The sequence below is a fragment of the Tachysurus vachellii genome, chromosome 4, assembly GCF_030014155.1.
Source record: "Tachysurus vachellii isolate PV-2020 chromosome 4, HZAU_Pvac_v1, whole genome shotgun sequence".
NCBI classification, from domain to species: domain Eukaryota; kingdom Metazoa; phylum Chordata; class Actinopteri; order Siluriformes; family Bagridae; genus Tachysurus; species Tachysurus vachellii.
This window is the reverse complement of record NC_083463.1, coordinates 33,068,140-33,085,639: the sequence shown is the minus strand read 5'-3', so window position 1 is coordinate 33,085,639 and position 17,500 is coordinate 33,068,140. Positions and strand designations below refer to the sequence as shown.

Sequence of the window (17,500 nt, the reverse complement as noted above, 5' to 3'; positions counted from 1 at the left end):
ATGACGGGGATGAAAACCTCAGTAAAGCAGCTGTGTTCAGACTCTCACACGTTTGTTAGTGCTGCCTAAACATGATCAGATCCAGGGAACTACCCTAAACATGCTGGCTACTTAGGGAGCTACTTCTGTTGAGATTTCTGTGTAGAGAACATAGTGTGTGTTGTTATGTTGGTCTTCATGTTGTGTGACTTTGTGTGTTTCTCAGATCTCACACTACAGAGAGTCAGCACTGGCTCCAAGGTAACCTTCAACATTGTCCAAATTAAAACATCTATACTTCATTGCTGTCTCTTTTAATTCAACCTACACCCTAAACCCTTAACCTTACTCCCTACACCCTAAACCCTACTCCCTACACCCTAAACCTTACACCCTACTCCCTACACCTTACACCCTAAACCCTACTCCCTACACCCAAAACCCTACTCCCTACTCCCTACACCCTAAACCCTACTCCCTACACCCTACACCCTACTCCCTACTCCCTTCAGCCCATACACTATGACAGTAACATATATTTTCTGTATTATGTAAATACATTTCTGCGCCTTTAAGATTCATTCATGATGAATAAACTGGAATTCATTGTAAGTGTAACGAGTGTTTGTACAATTTCCTGATTTACAGGAAGATGAAGCAGCAGCAGAGTCAGAGCCCATCTACGACTGTCCACTCAGCACATTCACTCACCCACCTGCCTACTGACTCTCTGTCTCACTCTCTGTCTGTCTCTCTGTCTGTCTCTGTCTGTCTCTCTGTCTCACTCTCTGTCTGTCTCTCTGTCTCACTCTCTGTCTGTCTCACTCTCTGTCTGTCTCTCTGTCTGTCTCACTCTCTGCCTGTCTCTCTGTCTCACTCTCTGTCTGTCTCTCTGTCTGTCTCTGTCTGTCTCTCTGTCTCACTCTCTGTCTCACTCTCTGTCTGTCTCTGTCTGTCTCTCTGTCTCACTCTCTGTCTGTCTCACTCTCTGCCTCACTCTCTGTCTGTCTCTCTGTCTCACTCTCTGTCTGTCTCACTCTCTGCCTGTCTCACTCTCTGTCTCACTCTCTGTCTCACTCTCTGTCTGTCTCTCTGTCTCACTCTCTGTCTGTCTCTCTGTCTGTCTCACTCTCTGCCTGTCTCTCTGTCTCACTCTCTGCCTGTCTTTCTTTGTGTCCCTCAGCCACATTGTGTAGTGAGAGCGTCACACACAGAGACAGGTACACACCCGAGTGGGCGGAGCATGCAGATGACATGGCTGGGTTTTGCGTGTAGTTGCTGTCGTTTCTTTCTGACACAAAGGGAAAAGTCATTATTATAACTTTCTTTTTATTCTTTCTTCATCATCCTTTCATTACACAACCTTCATCACTCTTCCTTATTTACTCATGTTTTCCTCTTTCCTCATCTCATTATTTCCTTTCAATCTATAATTTGTTTTTCTTACATGCCTCATTCATTCATTCTTTTTCTCCTTTATTTCTCTCTCTCTCTCACTCTCTCTCTCTGTAGCATTTGCATGATTTGCATTGTGTTTCTTTGTATTTAAAATGCTTATGTTAATTATGTCCTTTAAAAATAAATGAATGCATTATTAATATTTTATAGATGAATACAAACACACACTCTCTCTCTCACACACACACACACACTCTCTCTTTCACACACACACACACAAACTGTAGAGTGTTAAATGTTCATGAGCTGTCATAAATGTTTACATCTCAGGTCAGTCTGCAGGTGTTCATTACTGACTGTAGCTCACTGTGAGAAATGCAAAATAACAGACTGTTAATGCCACTGAACAGAAATTACACGTCTGTCTGTCTGTCTGTCTGTCTGACTCTCTGTCTGTCTGTCTGTGGCTGTGTTCCAATACATCTTTTACTGTCTCCATGTTGAAGAGAGGTGTGTATTAGACACTTGTACACTTTTTTCACATGTCTAGTTAAAGCTTGAGTAAGTCAACAAACTGTACAATCCATTATAAAGGGCATTAAATACTTTAATATTGACACACCGGTATTTATTGTGTGTGTGTGTGTTTAGTTTGTGTTTGGAGTGTGTGTTGTACAGGTAGGTCAGTGCCCTCACGCCCCCCTTTTCTCCTCATGGTCTGTTCCTCCAGAGTTTCAGGTTAAGTTCTTTATGAGAATTAAGAGTTCGATGTGTGGAGACACTCTGAGGCTGATTTTATACACACTAATGACGTCAAACATCATCTTCAGGTGTCTGTCAAAACACCAGGAGAATTAGTTAACCTGGTTTGGCTTAGTTAGTTAAGTGTAGTTAATCAGGTTCTTTGTATTCTGGTTAAATTGATCCTCATTAGTTGATGTTAGTACATTAGAATAGGATTTAATAATCACTGTGATTAAATCTGTTCTACAAACAGGCATAAACACTCAACTGATAAAAGACATTTTTGGCTTGAAATTCAGAACAGACGTCATTCATGTGTACAGTTATGAGTCATTAAAGGAATTTGTCCTTTGTATGTGAATAAAGGTCTGAATGTGAGGGATAAGGTGAGGCTCAAGATTTGACTTTAAAGCTGTTAGACTGAAACTGAGTGCTGAGTGGGCGTGTCCTGAGCTGTGATGATGGAACAAAGCCCTGAGTGGGCGTGTCCTGAGCTGTGATGATGGAACAAAGCCCTGAGTGGGCGTGTCCTGCATGGTGAAGGTTAAATTGAGTGACAAGTGGGCGTGTCCTCATATCTGTGTGCTGAAGGAATGTCTGTCTCACGCCCTGAACACACATGATACGTTCAGGACTCGGCTGTGTGTGTGTGTGTGTGTGTGTGTGTGTGTGTGTGTGTGTGTGTGTGTGTGTGTGTGTGTGTGTGTGTGTGTGTGTGAGATCTCTCAGGATTTGCCTGTGAAATATCCACTAGCAGGTGGTAACAAAGCCCTGCTTTTATTCTTTTCTTCCTTCTGTTTCACTGTATGATTCAGCGAAGTGACTCAGAGAACATCTTGTGAAATATTTAGACGGCTCATGACCAGAGTTCTTGATGACATTAATAATGACATAGCCTCCAACCATATGAGGTGGAGACTAGGGTTAGGGTTGGAGTCTGATACCTGACTGTGTTGGAGTTTAACCTCATTACACAGTTTTTACAAGTGTACAGTCTACATCTCAGAAACCTCACAGACACTGAAACTAGCCAAACAATTGTAAAGTAAAGACACCTTCTTTTTCTCAGCAAAGGTCGTGGTGATTTACACACATTTCACACTCACACCCCACACTGTAGCACAGTGAAGTGAGTTTAAAAGTGTTTTTAATCAATAAAAAAGTAGAAAATGTTTGCTAAAACTATCTAAAACTAGCTTTCTGACAATAAATAACAAGGATCTCGCTCTGGTGAAATATAATAGAGCTAACTGGCTAGTGCTAATCTGACGTCCTGTCTGAGGAATAACTAAACTAAAATATCTGAATAGCTTTTCTAAATAGATGACTGACATTTTAGATTTCAGTCTATAAACTAGATCAACACTGGAAGCAGAAAAAAAACATCCCTTAAAGATTCAATAATGAAACAGGCTAGTTAGCATAGCACTGCTCTCATTAAAGCTTAGCATGTTAGCAGTTAAATAATAACTGAATTAAAGACTGAAATAAACACTATTTTTGTTTTTGTGAATGAGAGTCTGTGTGTGTGTGTGTGTGTGTGTGTGTGTGTGTGTGTGTGTGTGTGTGATCTGATTAGCATTGGTGTTTAACAGTCTTAGCAGGTGTTTAAAGTAAAGACTGATGTTCTCTCTGGTCTTCAGAAGGTGTGTGTTTGCTCTGTGGTCAGTTGCGATGGTCGTTGCTGTGTCCGTTGATCAGACCTGATTCCCAGCGCTGGACTAACAGGTTCGTCGGTCTCTGTTCCTTTACCTGTGGGGAAAAGTAAATACATAAAATGTGTGTTAGCGTTTCTCTTATTATTTGCTGTTGCTTGCCTTTGAACCTCTGATCCAGTGGAGAATGAAGCTGAGTTTATGATGTAGCTGGGACTCAGGAGAGAGATTCCTCAAGGTTCTGTTAGATCAGCGCTAGGTTTGTTCAGATTTGCTCAGTCGATGTTTTAAAGAGCTCTGTGTACTTTAAGAGCAGTAGTGTGTTTGTGAAACTCTGTTGTGATAAACTTTATTAACTCCTACAGTTTAAGAGGTTTGAGGTGATAAACTGCTGATCTCCAACTGGAAACGTTCAATGGATGAATAACAACTAGCTGCCTGTGTATGTTAGTTATACAGAACTAAATAAGGTACAACATATATGACATATCTGTTACATTCTTATCAGACACACACACACACACACACACACACACACAGAGTTATGTACCTCAGGCTGTGTTTTGTGTCTGTTCTGTAGAGAAGGAGGTGGCCATGTTAGATCCAACTTCCCAAATGATGAACTAACTGAAAACACATACACACACACACACACACAAACATACACACACACACACACACACACACACACACAATAATTACTCATGCTGTTTCTGGGAACTTGAAGCTGTGTTTTATGTTTAAACTCTGATGCTGCATTCTCTCATGTGTTCTTGTCTGAAAGTGAACTCTGCTGTTCTTCACACCAACATTGATTAGATTCTCTTACAAAATAACCTCCATGTTGCTGGAGCTAAAAACCCAGAAGACAGAACCATCGTCTGCTCTGTGTTGGTCTGTCTGTGCTGTGTTCGGGGAAAACAATCAAGCAAAGAAATAAGCCAAAAGAAATGTTCAGTAAATATAAATATTTTAAAAGAAAAAGCACTTGTATGAACGTCAGAATTGATGTGAGTTGATTTCTAATACATTCTGGTTGAAGGAACTGAACGTGTATCAGTGAGCAGATTCCAGCCTGATGTTCTGCTCTTACTCATCAGTACAGTTTTATTAAAATAATCAATAATAAGGTGCCAGTGAAGGAGTACAACACCCCGAGGGGGCAAATCTGTTTACTCTGCAGAGGTATTCCGTTTCACTCTGTAGCTCCAGTGACATCACTAACCGGTGTGTGATTTCTGTTTGTTGTTCATTTACTGCATCTCACTTCTCTATCAGACTGAAGATCTGTACAGTAAACTACATTTCACTGAAACATCTCCTCAAAAAGAAGATTATAAATCCTGCGTTTAATAAATTCTTATTAATATAATGTTACAGGATTAAAACATGCTCATATACACACGTACACATGTACACACACACACACACACACACAAACTCATACGTATTTTCACACCCACACACATTAAATACACACAGAGCACTATATCTACTGCACTTCACACCCTGTGCATCCTATGTCCTGTCCATACACACACACACACACACACACACACACAGACACACACACACACACACACACACACACACACACATACCTGATGAGATGTTCAGATTCTGTTCCAGTGTGTTTGTGTTGCTGTGTGTTGGTCTGGTTCTGCTCGGTATCACTGTGATCTTTGACCTGTTGCCATAGAGACACATCCTCTGTTTGCAAAGTTCTTCCTCCCGCTTTTTTGTTTCTTGAATGTCCTTCTGCATGTCCGGGAGTCGGGACAGTGACGATCTCAGTTTGAAGAATGGGTTCTCCTTCTGTTCTTCACCATTAGCCATCAGGTCTTGGACTTTTGAGTTGTGATGACATTCCTCATGTGACGATCTGATGGTTCCTACGTCCGTCTTAGACACTGGTTTGTAAACCTGTCTGTTTGTGTCTAAAATCACTGTAGGATTCTTCTCAAGGATTATCACCTGCCGTTCCACAGCTTCTGAGAACCCTGGACCACACTGTTTTGGGTTCTGCATTTTCAGGTTGCTTGCTGTTTCTTTAGAAATTTCCATCATCTTGTCATTCTGATTTCTTTTGATCTGGAGATCTTTGGGTTCCTGAATGGTTTTTAATCCAGAATTTTGGTTCTGAAAAAATACGTCCAAGCTTTTCTTCTGAGAAACCTCAATGTCCTGGAGGGATTCAAACAGGAGCTTCTTCTCTTTCAAAGATGGGAAAAGTGGAGGAGAATCTAACCCTGTGTGTTTTGTGTGTTCCTTAGATGAGCAGTCCTGATTTCTACCATTTAGGATCTTACAGGATGAAACACAGGATGTTCCCTCATTCTTCAGATCCTGGACAGTTCTGAATGTTTTATTATCATGGTTTCTTGAGTGCTGAAGATCCTTGGGTAAAGCTTCAGTGGGCTGGAATGAGGAATTGGTCTTTACGTGCATCTCCAAGCTTTTTAAGGGTTCCTGATTTCCACTGCTGGAGATTTGGAGATCTCTGGATTCCTGGAATGCTTCAAAGAGAAGCTTTTTATCCTGAAGTTGTCTCATGGTACCTTTGTCATAAAATCCAGGCAGTCTACCGAGCTTGACCAGCACCTTCTCTCTCTCAGATTCAGCATGAATCTCATGCTGCATCTTCTTCCCTGCGAACTGCCGTTCCTTGCTGTGATCTTTCAGTGATTTGTCTGGGAGATCCTGAGAGAGGATGGACTTTCTGAGCGGGATCTCAATGAACTCTCTGGTCTCGTCCAGGCCTCGTGAGCGGCGAAGGCTCTGCTCACGCTCAAAGCCGAGTCGTATCTCCCTCTCTATTGGCGTCTCGTTATCTGACATGCTGTTCAGGGAGAAATCAGCAGACACGCCGCTGTCACTTTGGTTGTCATCATACTGATCCAGGTTCATGTTTCTTCTCAGTTCTCTCCTTAGATCTTCAGCGTGACTCTGTGTTTCTTGTCTGATCTGTACTTCGTCCTCTCTTCACTCTCTGCCTCGCTCCACCCTGCTGCTTCTATCATCAAACGCTCACTGACCATAAAAGAACTGCAGCTCGGGTTTCCAGGATCTTCATTGGCTGTTTCATTGGCAACAGTTTCTAAGGGAGGAGCTGATTTGCACACCTGTTGCACTTCCTTATTCTGAGCCGGATCAGGAGTCTCAGGTGCCTCCTGCTGGTCACATCAGTTGTTTACCCTTTTATCCTCATCTTCTGACAGGAACATGATGGAGCCCCTCAAGAGATTCAGGTTTTTGGTTCAGTAATGATGGATGTGTTTGATGTTTGTAACCCCGCCCACTTCCCGCTTTAGCATTTAAACAAATGCTATTTGTGACAGAAAAATCGGTCTGTTTGTGACACATGATGTCCATCACTCCACATGCCTTTAGCTTTAAACCACTATTTTGGACCACATGTGATGTTCTATTGTATGCCTGTAAGATCCATTTGTGACCTCACAGCGCCCTCTTTTGGCTTGAACATGTCATCGCTGCAGTCTGAGATTTGGTCGCTTCCGGATCCACTATCACCTTCCATCCACAGGCCACTGCTAGTCCTGAATTTTGTTCAGTGTATGAAACACACATTTCTATAAACCTCTAATGATAGACAGTTTCTGTTAACACGTCCTCATTGGCACGCCCACACTGACACGCCCACACTGACACGTCCTTACAGACACGCCCACACTGACACGCCTACACTGACACGTCCTTACAGACACGCCCACACTGACACGCCCACACTGACACGCCCTTACAGACACGCCCACACTGACACGTCCTTACAGACACGCCCACACTGACACGTCCTTACAGACACGCCTACACTGACACGTCCTTACAGACACGCCCACACTGACACGTCCTTACAGACACGCCCACACTGACACGCCCACACTGACACGTCCTTACAGACACGTCCTTACAGACACGCCTACACTGACACGTCCTTACAGACACGCCCACACTGACACGCCCACACTGACACGCCCTTACAGACACGCCCACACTGACATATTGCTATATATAATTCTACACAAATTAGATGTAACATTGTAAAGAACTGAATGTAAAACCATCAGCTGGATTGATTCCTTAGTCTGATCCTACAGAGTGTGTGGTCCAAGGTTTCTCTTGTTCTTCTTCACAGTTCAGTTCCTACCTGCAGTTACTTCCTGTTTACTGTCTGATGCACAATTAGAATAGAAAACTTAACTATGGTCTCATCTTATCGTGTCATATAATCATGTTGAAAAATGTTATGAATTTATATAACTTTGTACTGAAACAAGAGAACTTTAGAACTTTCCCCACATCCACAGTGTAATTGTCTGAAATCAGGAGGAATTTCATTCATAATGACAGCTGATGCTGATGCTGGACTGATGAACACTGATCTGTGTGTGTGTGTTCTGAGGTTCTGTATTAACATATCATTCATTCATTCATTCATTCATTCATCTTCTACCGCTTATCCGAACTACCTCGGGTCACGGGGAGCCTGTGCCTATCTCAGGCGTCATCGGGCATCAAGGCAGGATACACCCTGGACGGAGTGCCAACCCATCGCAGGGCACACACACACACACTCATTCACTCACACAATCACACACTACGGACAATTTTCCAGAGATGCCAATCAACCTACCATGCATGTCTTTGGACCGGGGGAGGAAACCGGAGTACCCGGAGGAAACCCCCGAGGCACGGGGAGAACATGCAAACTCCACACACACAAGGTGGAGGTGGGAATCGAACCCCGACCCTGGAGGTGTGAGGAGAACGTGCCCCCCTTTAACATACCTACATATGAATTTAACTTCTTACATAATAACTTTTATCAACTTAATGAAGGTTGACAACAATTAATGGATTATATATTTATTCAACTATGATATCAGGAAATATCAGAAAATCCCAAAGACATGGTGACATTATAAAGAATAACATTAAAAATACAACTGAGATGAAGTAGATAACAAAATATTTAATGTTCAGAAACGTTCAGTAATCTGTTAGCAATCTGAACATTGAAAGAATGTAATGGCTAAAAATCAGCTGAGGAAAAAAAAATATATATATAAATCTATAAATATGGCTTTATGGCTTAGTAAGAGTATGTACATGTTACACGTTGGGCCTGGAGATGACCAGCAGGTGGCGTGCTGGAGCTGGAGAACTGCAGCCGTAGAGAAACTTACATCCATATAAGATGTAGTGGATCTGCCTTAAACACAACTGCTGTAATTCTGTCCAAACGTTTGTTACAGAAATAAACAGATTACGATGAGCTTTTTAGATCAGACTCCTCAGCTGTCTGATCAAACTGAAAGCTTTTACAAGCTGCAGCACCAAACATTTAAAACTGAAGCTAATGTAACTTTATTATCTTTCACATAAAATTTGCAGCTGCTTCCTTACATTTCACCACTAAAACAAAACCCCACACACACCAAGCGCATGAAATAAACACACAAGTAAGAGATCATTTCATTGTAAAGTGCTGATAATTTAAAGAGTTTTAAAAATGACAGATATTGCTCAAAGCAAATGAAGGAAATGTGTTAGTTCATGGATGTAGTACTTCCTGTTTTTGTCTGATTGGCCGGTGATGGTGAACAGCGTCACTGTGATAGTTCTGATCTAAGGTCAGTCCGTGTCTCGGTGTCAGGTTAAAGACCGGCTTTGTGATCAGATATTCAGCTGAAGCGTCTGGCTGCAGGACTGTGGAAGTCACATGATCGTGATCACATGACTGGGTTAAGGTTAGTGATCGTGATCACATGACTGGGTTAGGGTTAGTGATCATGATCACATGACTGGGTTAGGGTTAGTGATCATGATCACATGACTGGGTTAGGGTTAGTGATCATGATCACATGACTGGGTTAGGGTTAGTGATCGTGATCACATGACTGGGTTAGGATTAGTGATCGTGATCACATGACTGGGTTAGGGTTAGTGATCATGATCACATGACTGGGTTAGGGTTAGTGATCGTGATCACATGACTGGGTTAGTGATCGTGATCACATGACTGGGTTAGGATTAGTGATCATGATCACATGACTGGGTTAGGGTTAGTGATCATGATCACATGACTGGGTTAGGGTTAGTGATCGTGATCACATGACTGGGTTAGTGATCGTGATCACATGACTGGGTTAGGGTTAGTGATCGTGATCACATGACTGGGTTAGGGTTAGTGATCATGATCACATGACTGGGTTAGGGTTAGTGATCGTGATCACATGACTGGGTTAGGGTTAGTGATCGTGATCACATGACTGGGTTAGGGTTAGTGATCATGATCACATGACTGTACAGCACTGGCAGGTTTTAGTCTTTGCCCCCTCGGCCGGCGTTGGGTTAGTTGCTTCTGTCAGCGGTCCCACTTTCGTGGCCAATAGCGGCTCCTCTTCTACCGTAGCTCCACCCAGTGGTATTTCCTGGAACTGTGCTGCGGCGTTTGTGGGGGACGAAGCGGGATCTGGAGATTTCTGGGCACCGTTAGGATTCGGGGCTGAAGCAGACAGTGTGGTAGAGTCAGAGGGTATTTGAACGGCGCCCCCTGGTGCTTCAGCTGCTGCTGTTTCCTGTTCAATAATTGCTGCTGGATCTGCATCTGATATCAAATCTGTGATTAAATCTGAGTCTGTGACTGATTTTGTTTCAGGGCCTGCAATCGTTTCTTCATCAGTGTGTGAGATTTTTCTTTCTTTTGTGTCTTCGTTTGATGGTTCAACATTTGCGTTCATTTCTCTGTTGTTATTTCTGAGACCTTCCTCAAACTCAGTAACTTCACCAGCCTCACTGGGCATTTCTAGATTATTCTGCAAAACATCCTCCTCTCTTTCTGTCTCTCTTCCTTCCTCTCTTTCTTTCTCTAGTTCTTCCTCTATTTTCTCCCCTCTTTTTTCCTCTTGCTTTATTCTTTCTGCCTCTTCTCTTCCTTCCTCTCTTTCCTTCTCTAGTTCTTCCTCTATTTCCTCCTCTCTTTTTTCCTCTTGCTTTATTATTTCTTCCTCTTCTCTTCCTTCCTCTCTTTCCTTCTCTAGTTCTTCCTCTATTTCCTCCTCTCTTTTTTCCTCTTGCTTTATTATTTCTTCCTCTTCTCTTCCTTCCTCTCTTTCCTTCTCTAGTTCTTCCTTTATTTCCTCCCCTCTTTTTTCCTCTTGCTTTATTATTTCTTCCTCTTCTCTTCCTTCCTCTCTTTCCTTCTCTAGTTCTTCCTCTATTTCCTCCTCTCTTTTTTCCTCTTGCTTTATTATTTCTTCCTCTTCTCTTCCTTCCTCTCTTTCCTTCTCTAGTTCTTCCTTTATTTCCTCCCCTCTTTTTTCCTCTTGCTTTATTATTTCTTCCTCTTCTCTTCCTTCCTCTCTTTCCTTCTCTAGTTCTTCCTCTATTTCCTCCTCTCTTTTTTCCTCTTGCTTTATTATTTCTTCCTCTTCTCTTCCTTCCTCTTCCACTTTCTCCTCCTCTGCTTCCGTGTCCTGGGTCACTTCCACTCCCTCCTCTGTGATGATCACTCTCTCTGCACGAATGACTGCACTGACATCATCATCATCATTACACAAACCCTGCCCAGGCTCCGCCTCCGTATAACCCAGGAATAAAAGAGTCTCCTCCCCCTTGGTGATGTCATTAACATGCTGAAGAGGAGCACTGTTGGATTTCTCATCTCGTGCAGTGCCATTGGTGAGAGACTTGTCATAAGAAGGGTCTGTGCTTTTCTCCTCTCCGTTCACTGAACTTCCTGTAGAGCAGAGATCAGATCAGTCATGGGCGTGTCCTAATATTCTATACCAAGGTGTCCAATCTGATCCACAAAGGGCCGGTGTGGGTGCAGGTTTTTATACAAATCAAGCAGAAGCCACAACGGCTCAGTTGTTCTTGGTTATTAGTAGACCTTGGTGTGGCTTCTGCTTGGTTGGAATGAAAACCTGCACCATACCGGCCCTTTCTGGATAAGATCGGACGCCTCTGTTCTATACAGCGTGACTTGTAGTGAAACTAGTGCACTATGTAGTGAGCAGGGTCTGATCTAGGACACGCAGCAGAAGTAAAGCAGGAGCAGAGACAGAGTTAGAGTGTAGTGTAGATGTAGTGAGTGGGTAATGAGGCAGTAAACATGTCTTACCAACTGAAGAAAGGAGAAAGGAGAAGCTGGACAAATACAGGACAGAGAGATTTAACGAGAAAAAAGAGAGAAGTGTTGAAATAATTTCTTTTTTCATTTATAAGTAAGAAGTTTAAACAGCAGTTCTAAAGTATTAATGTCAAAGGAGTTATTTTCCTTTTTAAAATATTTATTAACAGGGAATTCAGGATGGGAGGGGGGAGAGGGAGGGGGGAGAGACAGAATGAGAGGGAGAGAGGGGGGAGGGAGTGAGACAGAGAGAGAGGGGAGAGAGAGAGGGAGTGAGAGAGAGAGACAGACAGACAGAGAGAGAGAGAGAGAGACAGACAGACAGAGAGAGAGAGAGAGAGAGAGAGAGAGAGAGAGAGAGAGAGAGAGAGAGAGAGAGAGAGAGAGACAGCGAATGTGTGAGAGAGAGAGAGAGAGAGAGAGAGACAGACAGACAGACAGAGAGACAGAGAGAGAGAGACAGACAGAGAGAGAGAGAGAGAGAGAGAGAGAGAGAGAGAGACAGAGACAGAGACAGAGAGAGAGAGACAGCAAATGTGAGAGAGAGAGAGAGAGAGAGAGAGAGAGAGAGAGAGAGAGAGAGGGAGAGAGAGAGAGGGAGAGAGTCCAAGTGAACTGAGGAATCTCACCTGATGGATGTGGTGTCACAGCATTTACTTTCTGTGGGGGGAGAGAGAGAGAGAGAGAGAAAGAGAGAGTGAGACAGAGAGAGAGAGACAGAGAGAGAGAGAGAGAGAGAGAAAGAGAGAGAGAGAGTGAGACAGAGAGAGAGAGAGAGAGAGAGACAGTGAGAGAGACAGTGAGAGAGACAGAGAGAGAGAGAGAGAGAGAGAGAGAGAGAGAGAGAGAGAGAGAGAGATGTAAAATGAAGCAGACTTTGGTGTGAACATGTTCTAATGACTCCAACACCTTCCTGTTGATAAGACATAATAAGGCCTGGCTGTGTTCCAGTATTATCTCCATCATGCCTTAGATGACTTTCACTTACAGACTTAAACACAGTGAGAGAAGAGAACTGATTTACCTTCAGAACCCTGGAGTGAATCTTTAGGAACACTTTTACACTAACGTAAGAACACAAACTATCACGTCATAGAACACAACTATAATGGGATAAAAAGTATAATGTTCTGTAATGTGTTTTGTTGGAAAGCTGCTGTAGTGTAGAGGAATAAATCACTGAGCACTGTTATGGGACACACATTATATACACAGTTTGTGTGACTTTACTGCACACACACCATACACTTCCACAGAGCTGACAGCAGGGGGAGCAGCATTACCCACAATGCACTGCACCAGGAGCTCAGTGCCAGAGGAGATACAGTGACACAGTGGTGTGTGTTTCATGATCCAGCACAGGGTGTGTGTGTGTGTGTGTGTGTGTGTGTGTGTGTGTGTGTGTGTGCGGCTCTCACCTCGCTGTTGCCATGGAGATCTGTGTGTGACTGGGCTGAAGTTGAGCTGTCTTCCTTATGCTTGTATGTTTTATCTATGATCTCACTCTGCAACCTGACACACACACACACACACACACACACACACACACTCATATGCATGGACACATAGGTTTCACACACCACCCATTTTTAAATGTCCAAAGATTTCAGAAAGGGAGAAGTGTGAGGTTTGGATTTAGAGTTCAGTATTTAATGTCTAGGTCTGATGACTGACAGTCCAATCATCCAGTCTGTTCTCGTCTCCACCCCCTTGTCCTGTCATTGGTTGTTACTCTACTGTGTCACCTGTACTGTGTTTAGACCTTGATTAGATTGTGTGTTCTGCAGAGACTCGATCTGTTTGTGTCCTTGTTTGTTGTTGTTGTGTGTTACAAAATCACTCCTTTTACAGACCAACAAACAGGAAACATCTTGTTTACTCCACATTAAACGTTTTAAACAACATTCATCGTGCTGCGAGTCAGATTGTGATTTTTATGCTTTTGACCAAACAAGTGTTCAAAAGGAAAGACTGAGGGCTTGTGGGCGGAGCCTCTGAGGTGTACGGTTTGTGTACGGTTTGGCTTTAGGAGTTAGAGTAGGTCTAGAGTGGTGGAAAGTTAGAGTGAGACAGAAAGAGAGTGAGACAGAAAGAGAGTGAGACAGAATGAGAGTGAGACAGAATGAGAGTGAGACAGAAAGAGAGTGAGACAGAAAGAGAGTGAGACAGAAAGAGAGTGAGACAGAAAGAGAGTGAGAGAATGAGAGTGAGACAGAAAGAGAGTGAGACAGGAAGAGAGTGAGACAGAAAGAGAGTGAGACAGAATGAGAGTGAGACAGAAAGAGAGTGAGACAGAATGAGAGTGAGAGAATGAGAGTGAGACTGAAAGAGAGTGAGACAGGAAGAGAGTGAGAGAATGAGAGTGAGACAGGAAGAGAGTGAGACAGAAAGAGAGTCTCTGTCTTCCAGAGAGTGAGACAGAAAGAGAGTGAGAGAATGAGAGTGAGACAGGAAGAGAGTGAGACAGAAAGAGAGTGAGACAGGAAGAGAGTGAGACAGAAAGAGAGTGAGACAGAATGAGAGTGAGACAGAAAGAGAGTGAGACAGAATGAGAGTGAGAGAATGAGAGTGAGACTGAAAGAGAGTGAGACAGGAAGAGAGTGAGAGAATGAGAGTGAGACAGGAAGAGAGTGAGACAGAAAGAGAGTCTCTGTCTTCCAGAGAGTGAGACAGAAAGAGAGTGAGAGAATGAGAGTGAGACAGGAAGAGAGTGAGACAGGAAGAGAGTGAGACAGAAAGAGAGTGAGACAGAAAGAGAGTGAGACATAAAGAGAGTGAGACAGAATGAGAGTGAGAGAATGAGAGTGAGACTGAAAGAGAGTGAGACAGGAAGAGAGTGAGACAGGAAGAGAGTGAGACAGAATGAGAGTGAGACAGAATGAGAGTGAGACAGAAAGAGAGTGAGACAGGAAGAGAGTGAGACAGAAAGAGAGTGAGACAGAAAGAGAGTGAGAGAATGAGAGTGAGACAGGAAGAGAGTGAGACAGAATGAGAGTGAGACAGGAAGAGAGTGAGACAGAATGAGAGTGAGACAGAATGAGAGTGAGACAGAATGAGAGTGAGACAGAAAGAGAGTGAGACAGGAAGAGAGTGAGACAGAAAGAGAGTGAGACAGAAAGAGAGTGAGAGAATGAGAGTGAGACAGAAAGAGAGTGAGACAGAAAGAGAGTGAGACAGAAAGAGAGTGAGACAGGAAGAGTGAGACAGAATGAGAGTGAGACAGGAAGAGTGAGACAGAATGAGAATGAGACAGAATGAGAGTGAGACATAAAGAGAGTGAGGCAGGAAGAGAGTGAGACAGAAAGAGAGTGAGACAGAGAGTGAGAGAATGAGAGTGAGACAGGAAGAGAGTGAGACAGAAAGAGAGTGAGACAGAAAGAGAGTGAGACAGGTGTAAATCCTACTGTTGTGCTTCAATCTGCTGAGCTTCTGTACTCCAGAGAGGAGCTCGAGGTCCTGCACTGTCTGGAGAAAGGGGAGGTGCCTCCAGCAACCACTGATCCCTCAGAGACTTCCTCTAAAACACACAAAATATAGTTGTAACACACATGAAAAGTAGTGTGTGTGTGTTTGTGTTAGTGATTCATTAACCTACAAGTATTCCTTGTCTCCTGTCCAGCAAAATTTAACAAAGAGAAATGTCACACAAACATACACACATTTCACACACCAACACGCCTTGAGGTCAGGTTTATAGCCTTTGGAAGAGGGAACGCCTTTGTGGTGTGGGAACAATGGGAATGTTTCACACACACACACACACACACACATGACATATTTCAGGAAAGAGAAATTATTTACCAGAATTGTTTTTTATATGTGATAGTTACAGGAAGGATGTGTGTGTGTGTGTGTGTGTGTGTGTGTGTGTGTGTGTAATGGAAAGACAAAAAAATGTGTGTGTATTTTGTCACTGCAGGTTTCTTCCCTTCAGCATGACCTGGCATGCCCAATTACACCTCACACCCAAAATGTGTGTATGTGTGTATGTCTGTGTGTGTGTATGTGTGTATATGTGTGTGTCTCACTTTCAGTTGCTGCAGTCTGAGTTTCTCATCTTCTAGTTGCCGTTTTGCTCGATCCTGCTCCTCCTGCAATCTCCTCTTCTCCTACACACATGCGCACACACAGACACACACAGACACACACACACACACATTAATGACATAATAACCAATGATTTTCTAGTAGTGATATCATACAATCAGGTGTGTGATCGTCTGGTTTCTGTACGCACCGCTATTGCCTGTAGTCTCTGCTGGTACTTCTCTGCCTCGTCCATTCTCAACCTTTAAAAACAGTAAAATATTCGGAAATCATCAGGAGTTGTTACCATGGTTACATTTAGCTTTACTGCTAACACTAGCAATCATACAGTGCTGAAATAAAACTGTTTAAGATCAGCATTGTTCATAAGGTCGAGGCTACTGGACAGTAAATGTTTTAGCAAGTAGAAACTTCTGAGGAACTAAAGAGCTGAAGAAATAAAACTACACAAATGTGGTGAGAAGCTGAAGAGATTCTCTGAGATCGTCTTTATAAATCCAACCAGTCCAAACTAGCCACAGATTAATGAGCTAGTTCTATTAATACCTGGTTATGGAGCAGGTAGCTAGTTTTACATGTAGCTAATGAATGTGTGAAGATTCTCAGTCATCCGGTGAAGTTATCTGGAAGCTGATTCAGATCACCTGGACTCTAGATTGGAGACTCCAGACTGTAGAAGCAGCTCAGATGAGCAGTGAAACGTTCTGATCGAAAATAGACAAAAGTCCAGTTGTCCTGATTCATTGAACTCTGACCTCAGGAAGTTAAAGAAGCCGGAGCAGCATCCAGAACTGGTTAAAGAAAGATGAATATGAATAACAAACAAAATGAATAAAAATAAACAATAAATAATAAATACAGTGATGCCTCGAGATACGACTTTAATTCGTTCCGTGACTTTGCTCGTATCTCAATTTGCTCGTATCTCAAAACAATTTTCGCGTTTAAATGAATTGAAATCCCATTAATCCGTTCCAGCTCGCAAAATTCCACTCCAGTTGTTTTGTTTGTGTTTTGAATATAAAAATGTTCAGTACTGTATTTATAAATGACAAATATTGTATAAAACATACAGTAATAAAAGAGAATGTTAAAAAAATAAACTGGTTTTACTTTACGGAAGATGCGCACGGAGGTCGAGGGAGGAGTAAACAGGAGGAATTTTGTCTCGTACGTACACTTTCGTTCACTTACTCACTAATGTACACTTTACTGTACACTCTACTGTACACTTTACTGTACACTCTACTGTACACTTTACTGTACACTCTACTGTACACTTTACTGTACACTTTACTGTACACTCTTCTGTACACTTTACTGTACACTCTTAATGCTACTTTACACTTAAATGTGTCTTAACTAAACTTCACTAAAATTAACGAACTTAAATCAAGCATTGCGTTAATTCTGACAGGCCACGTCGTCAAGCGTGCATCAGCTGTTAATCAGCTGTCCACTGCCCCTTTTCCACCGAGGCAGTTTGAGTGCAGGTTCGGAGCCTAATTTAGAACCAGTTCTTTCT

At 42.7% G+C, this 17,500-nt stretch overlaps 3 protein-coding genes across 6 annotated transcripts in view; 1 reads left to right on the top strand and 2 right to left on the bottom strand.

Moving 5' to 3' along the window:
- The window catches only part of LOC132845076 (killer cell immunoglobulin-like receptor 3DL1), an 8,985-nt gene extending 6,987 nt beyond the window's left edge, over positions 1-1,998 (top strand). For both annotated transcript variants that reach the window (XM_060869109.1, XM_060869108.1), the window contains exons 9-10: positions 206-240; positions 628-1,998. In XM_060869109.1, coding sequence (XP_060725092.1) covers positions 206-240; positions 628-705 — 113 coding nt within the window. In that variant the 3' untranslated portion in view covers positions 706-1,998. The remainder of the gene's footprint in view (positions 1-205; positions 241-627) is intronic.
- Positions 1,999-2,763: 765 nt separating this feature from the next.
- On the bottom strand, positions 2,764-6,910 carry misp3 (MISP family member 3). 2 transcript variants are annotated; one of them, XM_060869105.1, is made up of 3 exons: positions 5,378-6,905; positions 4,327-4,403; positions 2,764-3,873 (listed from the first exon to the last, which is right to left on the bottom strand). In XM_060869105.1, exons 1-3 carry the CDS (start codon positions 6,681-6,683, stop codon positions 3,787-3,789), a joined length of 1,470 nt encoding a protein of 489 aa, XP_060725088.1. In that variant the 5' UTR covers positions 6,684-6,905; the 3' UTR covers positions 2,764-3,786. The 2 variants fall into 2 exon arrangements, with proteins under 2 accessions (XP_060725088.1, XP_060725089.1); XM_060869106.1 differs by lacking the exon at positions 4,327-4,403 and having other exon boundaries at positions 5,378-6,910.
- Positions 6,911-8,644: 1,734 nt separating this feature from the next.
- The window catches only part of palm3 (paralemmin 3), a 13,532-nt gene continuing 4,676 nt past the window's right edge, over positions 8,645-17,500 (bottom strand). Inside the window, exons 2-8 of one of the 2 annotated variants that reach the window (XM_060869127.1) lie at positions 16,522-16,766; positions 16,166-16,217; positions 15,957-16,037; positions 15,333-15,445; positions 13,347-13,440; positions 12,558-12,588; positions 8,645-11,535 (exon numbers count right to left, since the gene is read on the bottom strand). In XM_060869127.1, the coding sequence (XP_060725110.1) occupies positions 10,091-11,535; positions 12,558-12,588; positions 13,347-13,440; positions 15,333-15,445; positions 15,957-16,037; positions 16,166-16,210 (1,809 nt within the window). In that variant the 5' untranslated portion in view covers positions 16,211-16,217; positions 16,522-16,766 and the 3' untranslated portion in view covers positions 8,645-10,090. The remainder of the gene's footprint in view (positions 11,536-12,557; positions 12,589-13,346; positions 13,441-15,332; positions 15,446-15,956; positions 16,038-16,165; positions 16,218-16,521; positions 16,767-17,500) is intronic. The other variant, XM_060869126.1, reaches the window with a different exon arrangement.